This window comes from Somniosus microcephalus, chromosome 2 (genome assembly GCF_052327205.1).
Source record: "Somniosus microcephalus isolate GS21.2 chromosome 2, FLI_Smic_1.0, whole genome shotgun sequence".
Lineage (NCBI taxonomy): Eukaryota > Metazoa > Chordata > Chondrichthyes > Squaliformes > Somniosidae > Somniosus > Somniosus microcephalus.
The window spans coordinates 31,273,692-31,288,192 of NC_140988.1; the positions used below are offsets into that span (position 1 = coordinate 31,273,692).

The 14,501-nt window shown below is 43.0% G+C and overlaps 1 protein-coding gene across 1 annotated transcript in view; it reads right to left on the bottom strand.

The window, feature by feature from the left end:
- Positions 1 to 7,497: 7,497 nt before the first annotated feature.
- Positions 7,498 to 14,501, bottom strand: part of LOC147122647 (uncharacterized) — a 34,652-nt gene continuing 27,648 nt past the window's right edge. Inside the window, exon 3 of the mRNA XM_086003646.1 lies at positions 7,498 to 10,019. Within this exon, the coding sequence (XP_085859772.1) occupies positions 9,887 to 10,019 (133 nt within the window). The 3' untranslated portion in view covers positions 7,498 to 9,886. The remainder of the gene's footprint in view (positions 10,020 to 14,501) is intronic.

The window sequence follows — 14,501 nt, forward strand, 5'->3', positions numbered from 1 at the left end:
AGCCACAACCTTCCAGCCCCATCTCTGTCTCCTCATTCCTAAGGGGGAGATGTGCACCCATTCTTGGCTTCGACTTTCCATTCCTGCAAATCCACCACAGCAACAATCGGCACTGGGGGGAGGAAGATGATAATAATGGTGAAAAGGTGGATAACCAAGCCACAAAGACCCTGGCAGCTGCTGTGCCTCGTACAACTCAGTCTCACTTAGCCTGCGTGCATTAACAGTGTAAAGTCAGAAAACTCAGAGCTGCTATACCGCTGGCTTTCATGGAGGAGGGTAGTGGAGATTGAGAGGGATGGTTGCAATGATCAGGGCAGTTGAGGTCAAGGCCACGATCGGGGGGAGGAATAATGGTGACCTGCATGCTTTGACTGTGGAGCTTGGAGAAGCAATACTGCTCCTCCCGGCTCCACATTCAGGCAAGCATATTTTAAAAACTTACCTTGTTGGTTGTGGCCTGCAGTGGTCCCTTTAAGGGCCGCTTATTAGGCTGCACGTAAACTTGGATTTCCTGAATGCAGCTGGCCCGTGGCAACCCATTATTGCAGAGGGGTTCCTAAACAGACGTTAGGCCCCTTAATTCAATATGCAAAGGGCCGAATGCCTGTCTCAGGCGTGTGCCCTGGATGTCTATTTTTTGCCTTCACCAATATAGTGGATTTCACACTTCTGGCTCATAATGACTTGCGCCTCCTGCCCACCATATTGGAGGCTTAGGAAGGAATGTTCACAGTGAGTTGCACGTCCGCACAGTGCTCCAGGAGTCCCGCACAGCTGGCTTGCTGGCTTTTAAATAGAAAAAACATGCATGTGCCATATTTTGAATACGGTATTTTGAAAAAAAATTACAGGAGCTGCATGGTTGACTCTCTAAGCCAAGGTGTTTGTGAGTTTTACTTATTTGGCCTATGAGGGATTTTGGTTTAATTTATATTCTGGCTGCGATTTTACTAACCTCGGCGGGTCCGTGGCGGGCGACATCGGTGGCGGGTCCCGGCCCCGCTGCTGTCTCCATCCCGGCCTCTGAAATGAATTTCCCTTGATTGGGCTTATTAAGCCCGCCCAGTGCATTTCCCAGCCAGTTAGAGGAAGTGGGCCTTGTGAGGTCATTTGATGACGCGTCATCAGCCGGTTTCCTTAAAGGAACCACGGCCAATTTTATTTTGACATTTGTGCTGTCAGTGTTCTATAGCACTGAGGTGCTGGAAACACTGACAATGACTGCACAGAGGTGCAGGGCTGCACCCAGGCTCTCCCACGACTCCTTCCATATGCTTATAAAGGAAGTCACAGCACACAGGGAGGTCCTCTACCCTTCCCATGATAAAAAAAGACTTGCATTTATATAGCGCCTTTCACGACCACTGGACATCTCAAAGCGCTTTACAGTCAATGAAGTATTTTTGAAGTGGAGTTACTGTTGTAATGTGGGAAACGCGGCAGCCAATTTGTGCACAACAAACTTCCACAAACAGCAATGTGATAATGACCAGAGAATCTATTTTTGTTATGTTGGTTGAGGGATAACACATTGGCCAGGACACTGGGGATAACTCCCCTGCTCTTCTTCGAAATAGTGCCATGGGATCTTTTACGTCCACCCGAGAGAGCAGGTGGGGCCTCGGTTTAACATCTCACCCGAAAGATGGCACTTCCGACAGTGCAGCACTCCCTCAGCACTGCACTGGAGTGTCAGCCTAGCTTTATGTACTCATGTCCCTGGAGTGGGACTTGAACCCACAACTTTCTGACTCAAAGGCAAGTGTGCTACCCACTGAGCCACAGCTGACATGGGTAGAAGAGACCTCCCCAGGAGATCAACACAACCTGGTTGCACATTGCAGAGGAGGGCACAAGCAGGGATGTGGTCAGGAAGACCTAGATACAGTGCTGCAAACATTTCAATGATCTCAGTAGATCACGAAATGTTAGTACAAAGCCACACTCAACCTCATCCTGCTGTGCCTCTCATCACATCCACATCACTCTGCCTTCCCTACCCTACTCCTGCACATCCTTACTCACACCAACTTAGCTTGCACCTCCACCCATCCCTCTCTATCTACATTATCACATCCCCATTTCACTAGCCACCCCTCACACTCACCCTCATCCTAGTGCAATCGTACCAACTAACAACACACAAGGGTAGGCACTTGGGTGTTTTATGCAATGTTCATGTAAAGTTTCTGTTAATGTGGTGTCAAACATTGAAACCGTTATTTTCAACACTTTGCGTTCTTGGACAGATTTGTGTGCATCTTTGGAAGTGGCTTAGTGAATTGCAGTGAATGGTGAAACATTACGGTACCACCCACAATAGTGATGAGTGTAAAAGGAAAGGCTTGGACATTGTAGGGATGCTTTATGGTGTTGGTGTGGGGTGGTGCAAACCTGGCGCATCATGTGTCAGCCAGGGTATACAGCATCAAGTGAAGTAAATGTGGCCATGGTGAGGCCATCCCTGGCATCCCGGGCAACAATGTGGTCAGGTGCTGATGCCCTGTGTCCTGTGCAGCATCAGCTGATTGTGGAGAAGGTTGGTGGTGTTGTTGTTGGTGCTGCCGGTGTGCCTGGTGCTGCTGGTGTTGGGGCTGATCGTGGTGGGATTTTGAGGATCAAGGTAAGAGAGTTTCAAGGGCACCGATGCTGATGGAATAGATGGCAGGTGAAGTAGAGAAGACAGAAGCGATCTATCAATGGTGAGAGAGGTAATGAGGTCAGACTGAATGGAGCCTTGTGTAAAGACTTGCAACATCCTGAATCTGTAGTGGAAATGCAGCTTAGAGAAGTTAGTGGTTAAGTGAACATTTGTCAATCAGCTGGGAGCTTTGACTTGACATTTGAAGCTGTCAACTCATCAGCTGATTCAATGGCCACTGACCTCCCACCTCAGCTACACAGACAAGGTCTAGGCACAGCGGGAAACCAGTGGGTGACCTGCCAATCCAAAAAGCTGGGAAAAGACATTGCTAAGTGGCTGTAAACAAGCCATTAATGATTTTAATTGCCTCCCCCACCGCTGCCTGTCGGGCCTGCTCAGCACTGGCAGACCCGACATCGGGAAAGTTCAGTGTGCGCGTTTTGACAGCGGGTTCCTGAGCCGCTGTCAATCAATTTATATTTAACAGCTGACCCGCCACCGATCCCATCCGCTGAGCGCCGGCAAAATTCCGGCCTATGTTACTGATATATTGCCAGGTTCAGTTTACAAAGGATTAATTCCCTGACATATTCAGACCATCCAAAATGATGAGTAAGTGGGATACGACATGAAGTAGCTGTAAAATTATGTATTTTTGCATGCCATATTAGCTTTGAGACATTGAGCACACCCCAAAACAATTCACATCCTAGATTTTCATGGCAGTGGGCTCAACTGGAATGTTAATGTAGTTGCCATGAGTTCCCATACCAAAGGGGAAGGGGTATAATTCAAGGTGGCAAATCCGGCAGCTCGACAGATCAATCCTCTTGACAGAGAGTAGATAGAGGAGTCAGAAGTCTCTCTCTCTCTCCCCCTCTCTCTTTCACTCTCTCAATTAGTTCAAGGACTCATAACCTTTGTGAGTTTAGCCCATAACATGTTGGGGAAATGTTGTGTGGTTTGCTATTTTTCATGGTATAAGGAACGATAGGGAATTGATTGAAGCTTGCGTGAAAACTATATTCTGTTTATTCATGTATCCTATTTAAAATAAACCAGTTTGTTCATTTGCAATTGACGTCATCACACTTGAGTGCTTTTCAATCCACCTTCCAAAAAGACAAAAAAATGGGCATGTGAGGTAATAGTATTCAGTACATACAACAAGGGGTCTATTGTTACAATCCTCAGGTCATGCTAGCATTTAATTACATATTGGGTAGTAAAGGTGCTCTTTGGACTGTAGGGGACACTGGGACCACTTATGGAGCTGACCTGTAATGCTGAACCCGAGAGATTATCTACTGTAAACCCTTGAACTTGTGACAGTGGAAGAAAAAAATAAGGGATCATAATGATTGGTGTCACACTGGCTGAAGGAGAGGCTGAAAGAGTTCTGGGAGTGATAATAGATTCAACACTTCCTATGCCCAGTCATGACTGAGCAATCAACAAGACAAACTGAATGATGAGCTATATTGTCAAATCAGTAGATTTCAAGCCTGAGGCTGTCATGTTGAAGCTGTGTATTGCTCTGGTCAGGTCACACCTTGAGTACTGCATTCAGTTTCATTAACCAAGGCACAGGAAAAACATCCAAGCACTGTGGTGGTGGAGAGAAGAGCCACAGGACTGATGATTGGTCTCAGGGAACTGAATTGTGAGTTGGACTCTTTAGCCTCGATGGGAGGTGATTGCGAAGGAACTTTATAGAGGTATATAAGCTATTAAATGGACTAGAATAAATTAATTTAGAGCACTATTTCATGTTAAATTATGAGTACAGATCAACAACAGCTTGCATTTATATAGCACCTTTAACGTAGTAAAACGTCCCACGCACTTCACAGGAGCGTTATCAAACAAAATTTGACACTGAGCCACATAAGGAGATATTAGGACAGGGCCTGGTCAAAGAGGTAGGTTCTAAGGAGCCTCTTAAAGGAGGCGAGAGAGAGGTAGAGAAGCGGAGAGGTTTAGAAAGGAAATTCCAGAGCTTAGGGCCTAGGCAGCTGCATGGCCGCCAATGGTGAACAAAGAGATAGGTACAAACTAGTAACATGCATTAGTGACGGGAAGCACTTCGTATTAAAAAATGATAAATACCTAGAATGGTCTTCCAGGTAGTGGAGGGCAAAACTATTAAGAAGCAGTTGGATGGTGAATTAGTGAGTTTCTGGAGAAGGAAGAGATATATGGGACAAATGGCCTCCCTCATCTCTACTTACCTTTGTGAAGTTTACCTCAGAGTTTCTCAATTATTGCAGCTCGCAAAGGCAAATTTTAGGTCAAAAGTAGTCTCTTCAACCATTTGATGTTAAAGCAGTGAAAGGCCAGTCTACCTACATTTTCCTTCATTTTTGCAAACACTAATCAGCAACATTTAAGGTCAGTTTTTAATAATTCAGCACAATAAAAGTTCTTTCCCCACTTACCGTGGGTACTACTTAGTGAGCTCTACCAAGCAAAAAATTGCAGGATGGACATATCATTTAAAAACAATCCAGATACTCCCAACTGCAGATCTGTATAAATCCTTTGCAAAGAAGCTTGATCATTTTCATGGTGCAGCAATGCTTTGTACCTTAGATCAGTAGGAGACCAGTTCATGCCCAGGATTACGCAAGAAGTGTACGCATACCTGATCTCCTGCACAACATTCAATTCAATTCAATTCAATTTTATTTGTCATATATGCAGCAGACGTGTGTACTGCACAATGAAATGTTGATTTTTACGAGTCCTCCCAACATTGGAATAAATATGGCATAACAATAATAAAAATACTAATAGAAATACTAATAGAAAGACAGTAATAATAAATAAAACAACAGTAATAAATAATAATAAATTAATCGTTCATGAGTCTTATGGCCTTGGGGTAGAAGCTGTTTCAAAACCTGTTGGTATGAGACCGTATGCTTCGGTATCTCTTACCGGATGGGAGCAGGGCGAAGAGGTTGTGGCTGGGGTGACTCGTGTCTTTAATGATTCTCAGGGCCTTCCCCCGGCACCTCTCAGGGTAGATATCCTGCACAGCAGGTAGTTTAATTCCTATAGTGTGTTGTGCAGCTTTCACTACCATCTGTAGAGCCTAAACATGCATGGAGACTCCCAGCATAGACTAAATACTTCACTGTGGGGAGGGAAAGCCATTCCTAGTCACTCCCTTGTGGCTAGTTTGGCACTACCATTAAAAAAAAACAGACAGGCTACACTCTTCACTTTCCCTCTGTTGACCAAGGAACTGTGCATATTAATGGAGGGGTTGTAAATCTGAGAAAGGGAACAGAATAATCAAACTTTCAGTTATCACAGAAATCACAGAAACCCCACAGTGCAGATAGAGGCCATTTCGGCCCACCGAGCCTGCACCGACACATATCCCACCCGATCCCAGTTACTCTGACTCTGGCCTCGTCTCCTCCTCCCTTTGCTCCACCATTGGCAGTCATGCCTTGAGCAACCTAGACCCCATGCTTTGAACTTCCAGCCCCAAATCTCTCCTTGAAACTCATCTCTTTGACCAAGCTTCTGTTCACCCCTCCTAATCTATCCTGTTTTAGCTCAATGTCCGATTCTCCTTAAGCCTCCGTGAAATGCCTTGGGATGTTTTCTTATGACAAAGGTGATATATATAAATGCAAGTTATTATTAATGGTGTCTCGAGGGCATTCCTTGAAAAGGCAATTTTAATTTTGTTTGTCAAAAAAACCTGTTATTATTTACAAGTGATGGCCAAGATTGCCCCCTCGATTTGGTTCAGGAATACAAATAATCAAAAAAAAACAGTTTTATATTGATGCTGCAGTGCCCAGAATGTAGTGCTCCAAAAGACATTTGTGACCTCACCCTTTTGATTTACCAGAGCGTGACATTTGGTGGTGGTGGTGGTGGGGCTAGGGGGTGAAGGGTCTGTTTGGAAGGTCAGCAGGAAGTGTGTTTTCTGCTGCCTCTTGAGGACCATCCTTGGGGAAGTGTGACCCTGGATGCTGTTGGAGGCCTGGAGCTTGCCTGTTTTATGCTGTCACTCCAGAAATGTGTATATAATGAGGATATTCAACAGTTTCACCTTGATGTGACTGGGGTTTGAAGTTGTCAATTTGAAGGCACTTTGAGATTTGGACAGAGAAGGTAGTGTTGGATGGCTTGAGATTCACAATTGTACAAAATAAAATTTAAGAAGATTGCCCACTGAGCAGTCATTTTATTGCTTACGTCGTTAAATGGGTGATAAGACAGTGGCCTTTCCCTGGCCTTAACAATTTCACTTGCATATTAAGCAAAATTGTGCAGATATGTTGAGCTTCACTTTGCCTGAATCCAAAGTGTTGCATTGTCAGCCGCATCACTGTGGTATAAAGCGGTGAACAAAACACATCAAATACTCAGCGCAAATGTACAATTTTTCACTTTGGTCTTGCTGCCAGCTGTTTTCCCCAAATGTGTTGAGGTTCATCGACAGTATATTCAGAGACAGGAGGGCAGATTTTCCTTTGTAGTGAAACTGGCTCTCTTGGCGTAACTATAATGAGCAGCGAAGGAAAATAGTGTAGCAAGCCATTCTGCCAGCTACTTCTGTAATTTCCAGCCAGCAGCAATGTAAGGCATACAGTACGCTTGTCCAAATATGGGCAGGCATGAATGTAATGAGGGGCAAATGATATATCTCCTGTCATTTGCATCTGTGCGTACCTGACATCCAGGATTGCTAAAGTTGCGGGGCAGGAGGTCGTGGATGGAGAGAGGAAACAAAATTGTTTCAAGGCCTTAAACCCTAAATGAATTGAAGTATAATGCAGCCCTTAATTTACAATTATGCCAATTAAGGGGGGGGGGGGGGGAAACTTCAACGGACTGCAATGGAATGGAAAATCGGGTGGGGTGTAGAATGGGCAGCCGACCAAAACCACCTGTTATACGTCCTCGCCCAAGTTGAAGGTTTCTGTTGACTCGAAAAACTCCAGATCAGAGTTGGTACAAGACTAATTTTTTTCTTTAACTGAGCCATAAAAGAAAAAAAAAAATCACAGACTCATTTCACTTTAAAATTATGACAAGCATAAAACATTTAAACGATCCCCAGGCAAAATACGTGTGTTGTAGCAAGTTCTTCAGTTTTTAACTATTCCTAATTTGAATCATTCCTTCAGGTTGTGGTAGTTTAATGCTTTCTTTCAAATGCAAAATTACTGCCTTGCTAAACCATAAAATTGATGGCTTTGGAATATCTTTATTGCGAATGATTAATAATTTACAAATAGTTCTAATGTTTGGAAAATGCTGTGAGCTATTTCGATGTGATAATGTGCCACAGGCTTTCAATCACATATGTATGCACGCAAAATCTGTAAGTAACTCATTTCCTTCTCCAAAGTTTTTCGCGAAAAAGTGTGATTTTAATGTTAAATTATTGTACGTACCACAGTAGTTTCAAGGATTGGGGGTTTCATAATTTGGGTCCTCTTGTGTTAGTTTAGAAAAGGTGTAAGTCAGTATCCAGTGATTGGTAATCTTGGTAATGCAAGCATTTTAATGTAATTATCTCTGTGGCTATTTTTTTGATTAACAATCCTGGAGATGCACATATATGAATACATGAATATCTAAATATATAGACAAATAACACATACAGGATAACAGTTAAGTGGAGTATTACTGTGGATAGTGATGGATGGAAAGTTGAATCACCCAATTTAATGAGAAGTGCTGTTATATCATGTGTTTTTGCAATATTTGAGTTTATTTGTTTTACTCATTGATGAAGGGGAGTATCAGATGCCAGTATAAGCTGTCAATTTTATGGTGTAGCTTTGATTTTGCAAAGTGCTGGCTCAGTGCAGAAGTAAGGTGTTGATGTACTCCATCACAGACACATCGTGATTTTCACACTGAAGGAGTAATGATTGTGACTTTACTGCTGTAAATTTGAAAAGTAATTTACAGTTTAATATCTGTGGCTAATATGTGTTGTATTGTAGCAAGTTACTATTTTTAAGTATGTTTCGTTGTGGGGGGGTATTTTGTGGGACAGAGCCAAAATGTAATATCAGCCCACTCTCACCTCTGAGTCAGAAGGTTGCAGGGTCAAGTCCCATTCCAGAGACTTGAACACAAAATCTAGGACTGAGGAAGGTGCTGTCAGAGATGCCGTTTTTCAGATGAGACATTAAACCAAGGCCCTCTTAGGTGGATGTGAAAGATCCCATGGCACTTTCGAAGGAGAGCAGGGTAGTTCTCCCTGGTGTTCTGGCCATTATTTATCCCTTATCCAACATCACTAAAACTGATTATCTGGTAATTATCTCATTGCTGTTTGTGGGACCTTGCTGTGTACAAATTGGCTGCCACGTTTCCTACATTACAAAAGTGACTACACTTCAAAATAAGTACTTTATTGGCTGTAAAGCGCTTCGGGATGTCCGAAGGTTGTGAAAGGCACGATATAAATGTAAGCCTTTCTTGGGTTTAGTTGAGCTGAAGCACAAACATACTTGACTCGTATGTGTTTGGTCCTTTCATTAAGGTCTTTAATTGGGATCCTTTACAGGACTGGCCTCTCTCCAAGCCTAAGTGGGGGGGATCAGCAGAACAGACATATTTTTTTCATTGCTGTTATGTGCACACAAGTGATGAAAAGGTTGTGGTGTGTTTTGTGTCATTCCATCACTGTGGTAACTAACGCAGAAAAAAAACGTTTTGTCAAACCTTATTGAAAACCCTGTAACATTTTGAGAAATGTATTACATGATTTGTTCATTCATGGTGAAATAATCTTTTCAGAAATGGAAAGGGTGTAATCGGGGGAGGGGGTGCGGCTGGCAGAACAAAGATAGTCATCTGGGAAGTCTAAGCTTTCCATCTGGAGAAACCAAGAGTATCTAATATAGAAAGTTTAAATATTAATTTGGGATTCTGGAATGCCTGTGGATCAGTGCTTCCACAGCTGGAGCCTGAAGTACTTGGCGGAATTGCCAATCCAAAGATCCTAGAACAGCGAACAGGAGGAGGGCTGAGTATCAGTTCAGGGAGCCTGAAAACACTTGTAGCTGGAATGAAAGGCAAACTTAGAGCATCTGTAAAAGCAGAATGCAACTTTTCATCCTTGAATGGTGTGAGATGAAGAGAGAGGCTAGACGCGACTTTAGTGTTAAGTTATTTCCCTTCAGATTTTATGTTATGGTCGGGTCAAAGAGGGATTGCTGAAAGAGATTCTGTTGTTGTTTTGAAGTGGATTTATCTGGTTTGCTGTGGAGCCGAGATGATTGATAGCTCAGCTGGTGAACTCATCCCTATTGCCACGTCCTGTGCGGAATCTGGATCGGCAGTGGGTTTACTCTGTGAGTGCCCGTGTGGGTGTGTCTGTAACCTGTAAACAAATCAAACAAAATAGTTTAAGAAAAATCTTGGGTCAGGAAAAATGAATGAACCCTATAGTATATAGAAGACTGAATTTTCTAGTAGGCAGCAGGTTTTCTAACTGTAAGGGCTTCACAGGCTAGTCTGATGACATCTTCACCCAACATCAGCACATATGCACTTGCAACAACAGATGTCACTGGAAAGTGATCAGGATCACTGCCTAATTTTCCCCTCCCCAACTTAGCAGATCTCAGGCCAATTATAGTGTCTCTACCACTGACCCAGCTAACTCATCATAGGCCGTGGATTGAACCTGGGACCTTCCTGTTATGTATGGCCCAGCTGCTCACTGCATAAACTACCTGGACATCAGGAATGGCCTATACTTCCATCAAGAGAGCAAGATTAAATAAAATCCCTATCTCAGTGTCAGCCGTGGCTCAGTGGGTAGCACCCTCGCCTCTGAGTCAGAAGGTTGTGGGTTCAAGTCCCACTCCAGGGACTTGAGCACAAAAAATCTATGCTGACATTGCTGAAGGATTCAGAGCTCTCTATCTTCTAAGATTCATGCAGCTTCCACTCATTGTGGGCCACAGTGATTCCTTTCAGCTGGTTCCCCAGTGATGCCATTACCTCTCAATATATTCAACTGATCAACAAAAATACACAGGGAAGAAGGTAACGGTGAGGTAATGGTGCTTACTGGTATTTATGCAAATGCCACAGCAACTTCAGATGAGGGCAGATGCATGATTATATTGCTGTCCGAGACGCACCATTCCACTGTTAGCTTCGTGAAAACAGCATCTCGCCATCTGCATTGAAATGCATTGAACAGCATGTAGTTGCTGTATTTGCGCAGTAGATACAAACTAAACTCACCTCAGAAAGTTAAGCCTTGTAAATTTCAGACTAAGTACCTTTTTAATGATGTGATAAGTGTTAATTACTGCCAATCAACCTCTCTGGCACTGAAAATTAACTATTACAAGTGTGGAGTCTCATTCCTTCAGGTATTAATTGTTGTTGGACATTTAAAAATGTCAAAATTAGAATTACATTTTTCTCTCAATCCAATCTTTCTTTCCCTCTCTTTATTTCTCTCTCTGTACCTGATGTGACATTGAATTCACCCACTAATTTACATTTCCTTCTCAGTCCTTGTGCTGTTTATTTCACAATCCTTCAATCTGATTGGTTAAGGAGATACCCAGTTGCTTGCTCTGTTCACTCAGCTCCCAGATGCCCAGTTTCCCTCACTGCAATGTTTTCAGCTCGCACTTTCAGCAACATGCCACGCAAAAAATTAAAAAACCTAAATGTGCAGGGGACAAGTCTAACTAACGGCATATGCCCAGCTACAGCAACATTTTACACAATGAGAGGTCTTTGTTATTGATTTAGGAAAATCAGTCCAGAAAGCAGGACTTCCTCAAATAGTACTGATGGCGAGACTTGTTTTTAATAAAATGATCTGATGGTGAGACTCATCCATGGCTCTCGCCTCTGAGTCAGAAGGTTGTGGGTTCAAGTCCCACTCCAGAGACTTAAGCACAAAAATCTAGGCTGACACTCCCAGTGCGGTGCTGAGGGAGTGCTGCACTGTCGGAGGTGCCGTCTTTTGGATGAGACGTTAAACCGAGGCCCCGTCTGCTTTCTCAGGTGGACCTAAAAGATCTCATGGCACTATTTTGAAGAGGAGCAGGGGAGTTACCTCCGCTGTCCTGGCCAATATTTATTCCTCAATCAACAAAACAGAAACAGATTATCTAGTCACTATTGCATTACTGTTTGTGGGAGCTTGCTGTGTGCAAATTGGCTGTTGCGTTTCCTACATTACAACATTGACTACACTCCAAAAAGTACTTCATTGGCTGTAAAGCACTTTGGGACATCTGGTGGTCATGAAAGGCGCTCTATAAATGCAAGTCTTTCTTTTCTTTTTATGGGTGTGCACGTCTGTATGTTTTTATATATAATAATGTGATTAATAAAATATACTATTAGCTTAAGGCACTAATTCAATCTCAGAGGTGATACTTATAAATCACTCAAGCTGCACTCTGTCAGTTTATGACATCGCCTGAGTTTGATTAGATTACTTTCCTGTGATTTGTTGTGAGGTATCCATTATATATGATGCTATGGGATTTTTTTTTTTTTTTTACTTTGTTTTACAGGAACTAATATAGTTTGGAAACCCTGTTGGGCTCTTTGGTAAGTATGATAATAATAATACCGTTGATTTTGTTTTCTTTCCTAATTAAAACTTTCTCTATTTTTTATCTCTTGCTGTCTTGCCACATGACTCTCCTGATCCAGTTTGGAAAATATGTTTGTAAATACTGTTTTTCATGCTCAGGCTTTGTTTGTCATTAAGGTAAAGAAATGGTGATGTTTGTAAGTGGTACTATTTTCTTATTTTTCCATTACTTTTATAAAAGATCTATTCAGCACTTTTGTGCAAGTGTAATGGAACAATTTGGTGCAGGAATCATGAACTGTTGCAGTGATTTATTACTTTGCTGTTTATTCCTTATGCAAATTTTTTTTACACCAGTCCAATCATCAGTCTTCCCCCACTTTCCCCCACTTTTCTAATCGCATTTTGCAGATTAAATGGCAGGAAAATTGTACACTTGCTTTGATGCATTTTGCAATGTTTTTCGTACTTGACATGAGGTGTGTTCTTTGCGTCACCTCTAGTAATAAGACTTCACTTATTATTGAGTGATTGCAAGGCCATGAGCGGCAGGGTGTTCCAGTCTCTAGATTAAATATGCTGTCGAGTTTGTCAATCATGGCACCACACTACTGCGAAAGTACCCTCTGGAAGAGCCACACGAGGGCACTATAGATTTCATCAAGGGGGTTGTCTACTCCAGTATTTGTTTGAGAGTGTCAGAAGGTGGCAGTGCAGCCCCTTTAATTGTGCAGGCAGACCATTTGTATATGCCAGGCCATTAGATTGAATTACTTGAGCCAGGACACGGTTATACTGCAGGGATTGTTTTGATACTGAAAACGGTTTGGAGGAATGCAGAGCTGGCAAACCCGTGACACTACCAGTTCCACATTGCACTCTGGTGAGGGAAAGCTACGCTCGTGCTCAAATGGCTATTAAATTTTTAACGTTAACAAAGAGCCAGCGGGAGAGTTTGCTCTTTATTAACATTGAAAAGATGTTCTGCCTGGGAACTTTTTAAAGTTCACTTTGCACTGGTCATAGTAATACTGCAGCACACACCTCAACATTTCCAATTTAGTTGGGACATCCTGATTTTGTTGAATTTTCAGGACCTCAATCCTGCCCTGCGATCCTGAAAGTTACGTTCACAAATTTTAAAGTTTCCTCTGATCCTAAAACTGATGTTTCAAAGATTGCTTTTTTCCCCCCAAAATTACAGGAGTTGGGGAATAAATCAAATCTTAATGGGGCCGACCATCGACGTCAGCCTGAAACGGGTGCAAAGTCAGCAGAACGGCCACGCTGCCCGCCCAAAGCCAACGTTGGGAGGCCCGAACCATTTTACCTCATTTGACTGCTGGCAGCGAGCAGCAGGTGGAAACGGGCGCCTGGCTACAGCTCTCCAGTTGTAGAAGGAGGAGAAATCGTCTGGCTCCCACACTGACCTGGATGATGAGTCAGCCATGGGGTGGGGGGGCAATCCCTGGGGGACCTTGAACAGGCTAGCAGAAGGCCGGAGTTCTTTTGTGGGCCCACGAGGGTCAGGAGTGCTTCTCCTGGCCCTCAAAAATAAAACATTTCTTCATCCACTTTTTGAGAGGCCTCCAGCCAAATCCTTGTGGGACCTCTATTTAGGCCGCTCAATGCCTGGTACAAATGACCCCAATATATAGGACCCCGATTTGCATATTGAAGCCACCTCCCGCGCGAAGCAGGCTTAGCAATTTATAAGCCTGCTTGAGAATTGCATCAGGTGGGCCTTGGGTATCAATGGGACGGCCAAGGTGTCCCTCCCCCGAATTTCAGCCGCTGACCGCCCGTTTTTCAGGAAATTGAACATAATCACGTTTATGTTTCTTTCAGGCTTCTCAATCAGAGGGAGAAATGCTTTATTGTATTTTGATGGTGCGTAGTTTGAATCTTTAGTTACACAGTAAGGAAATGCATTTTCTGTTAATTAATGGCTCTGATTCAGAAGTATGAGGAAAGAAGCAAATGAAGCAGATACCAGACTGAACCCTGCTTAATTTGTATTTGTAGAAATTGTAACAATTCATTAAACATAGCTCATAAGTGAAAATGTTTTGCTATTTGAATATTCTGCACTCTAAGGTTATGTTATTTTGATTTTGGCAATGTTTTTCTGATTGTCAAGTTTGCAGAATTGCGATATATATCATAGTGGGCATGAAGCGGAAGCACTGTCTTCCTCAGGTGGCCTTGCACCATTTGTCCAAATTTGATTTGGGTGACTCTACGGGCTGAATTTTGCCGGTGCTCAGAGGGCGGGTTCGGAGGCGG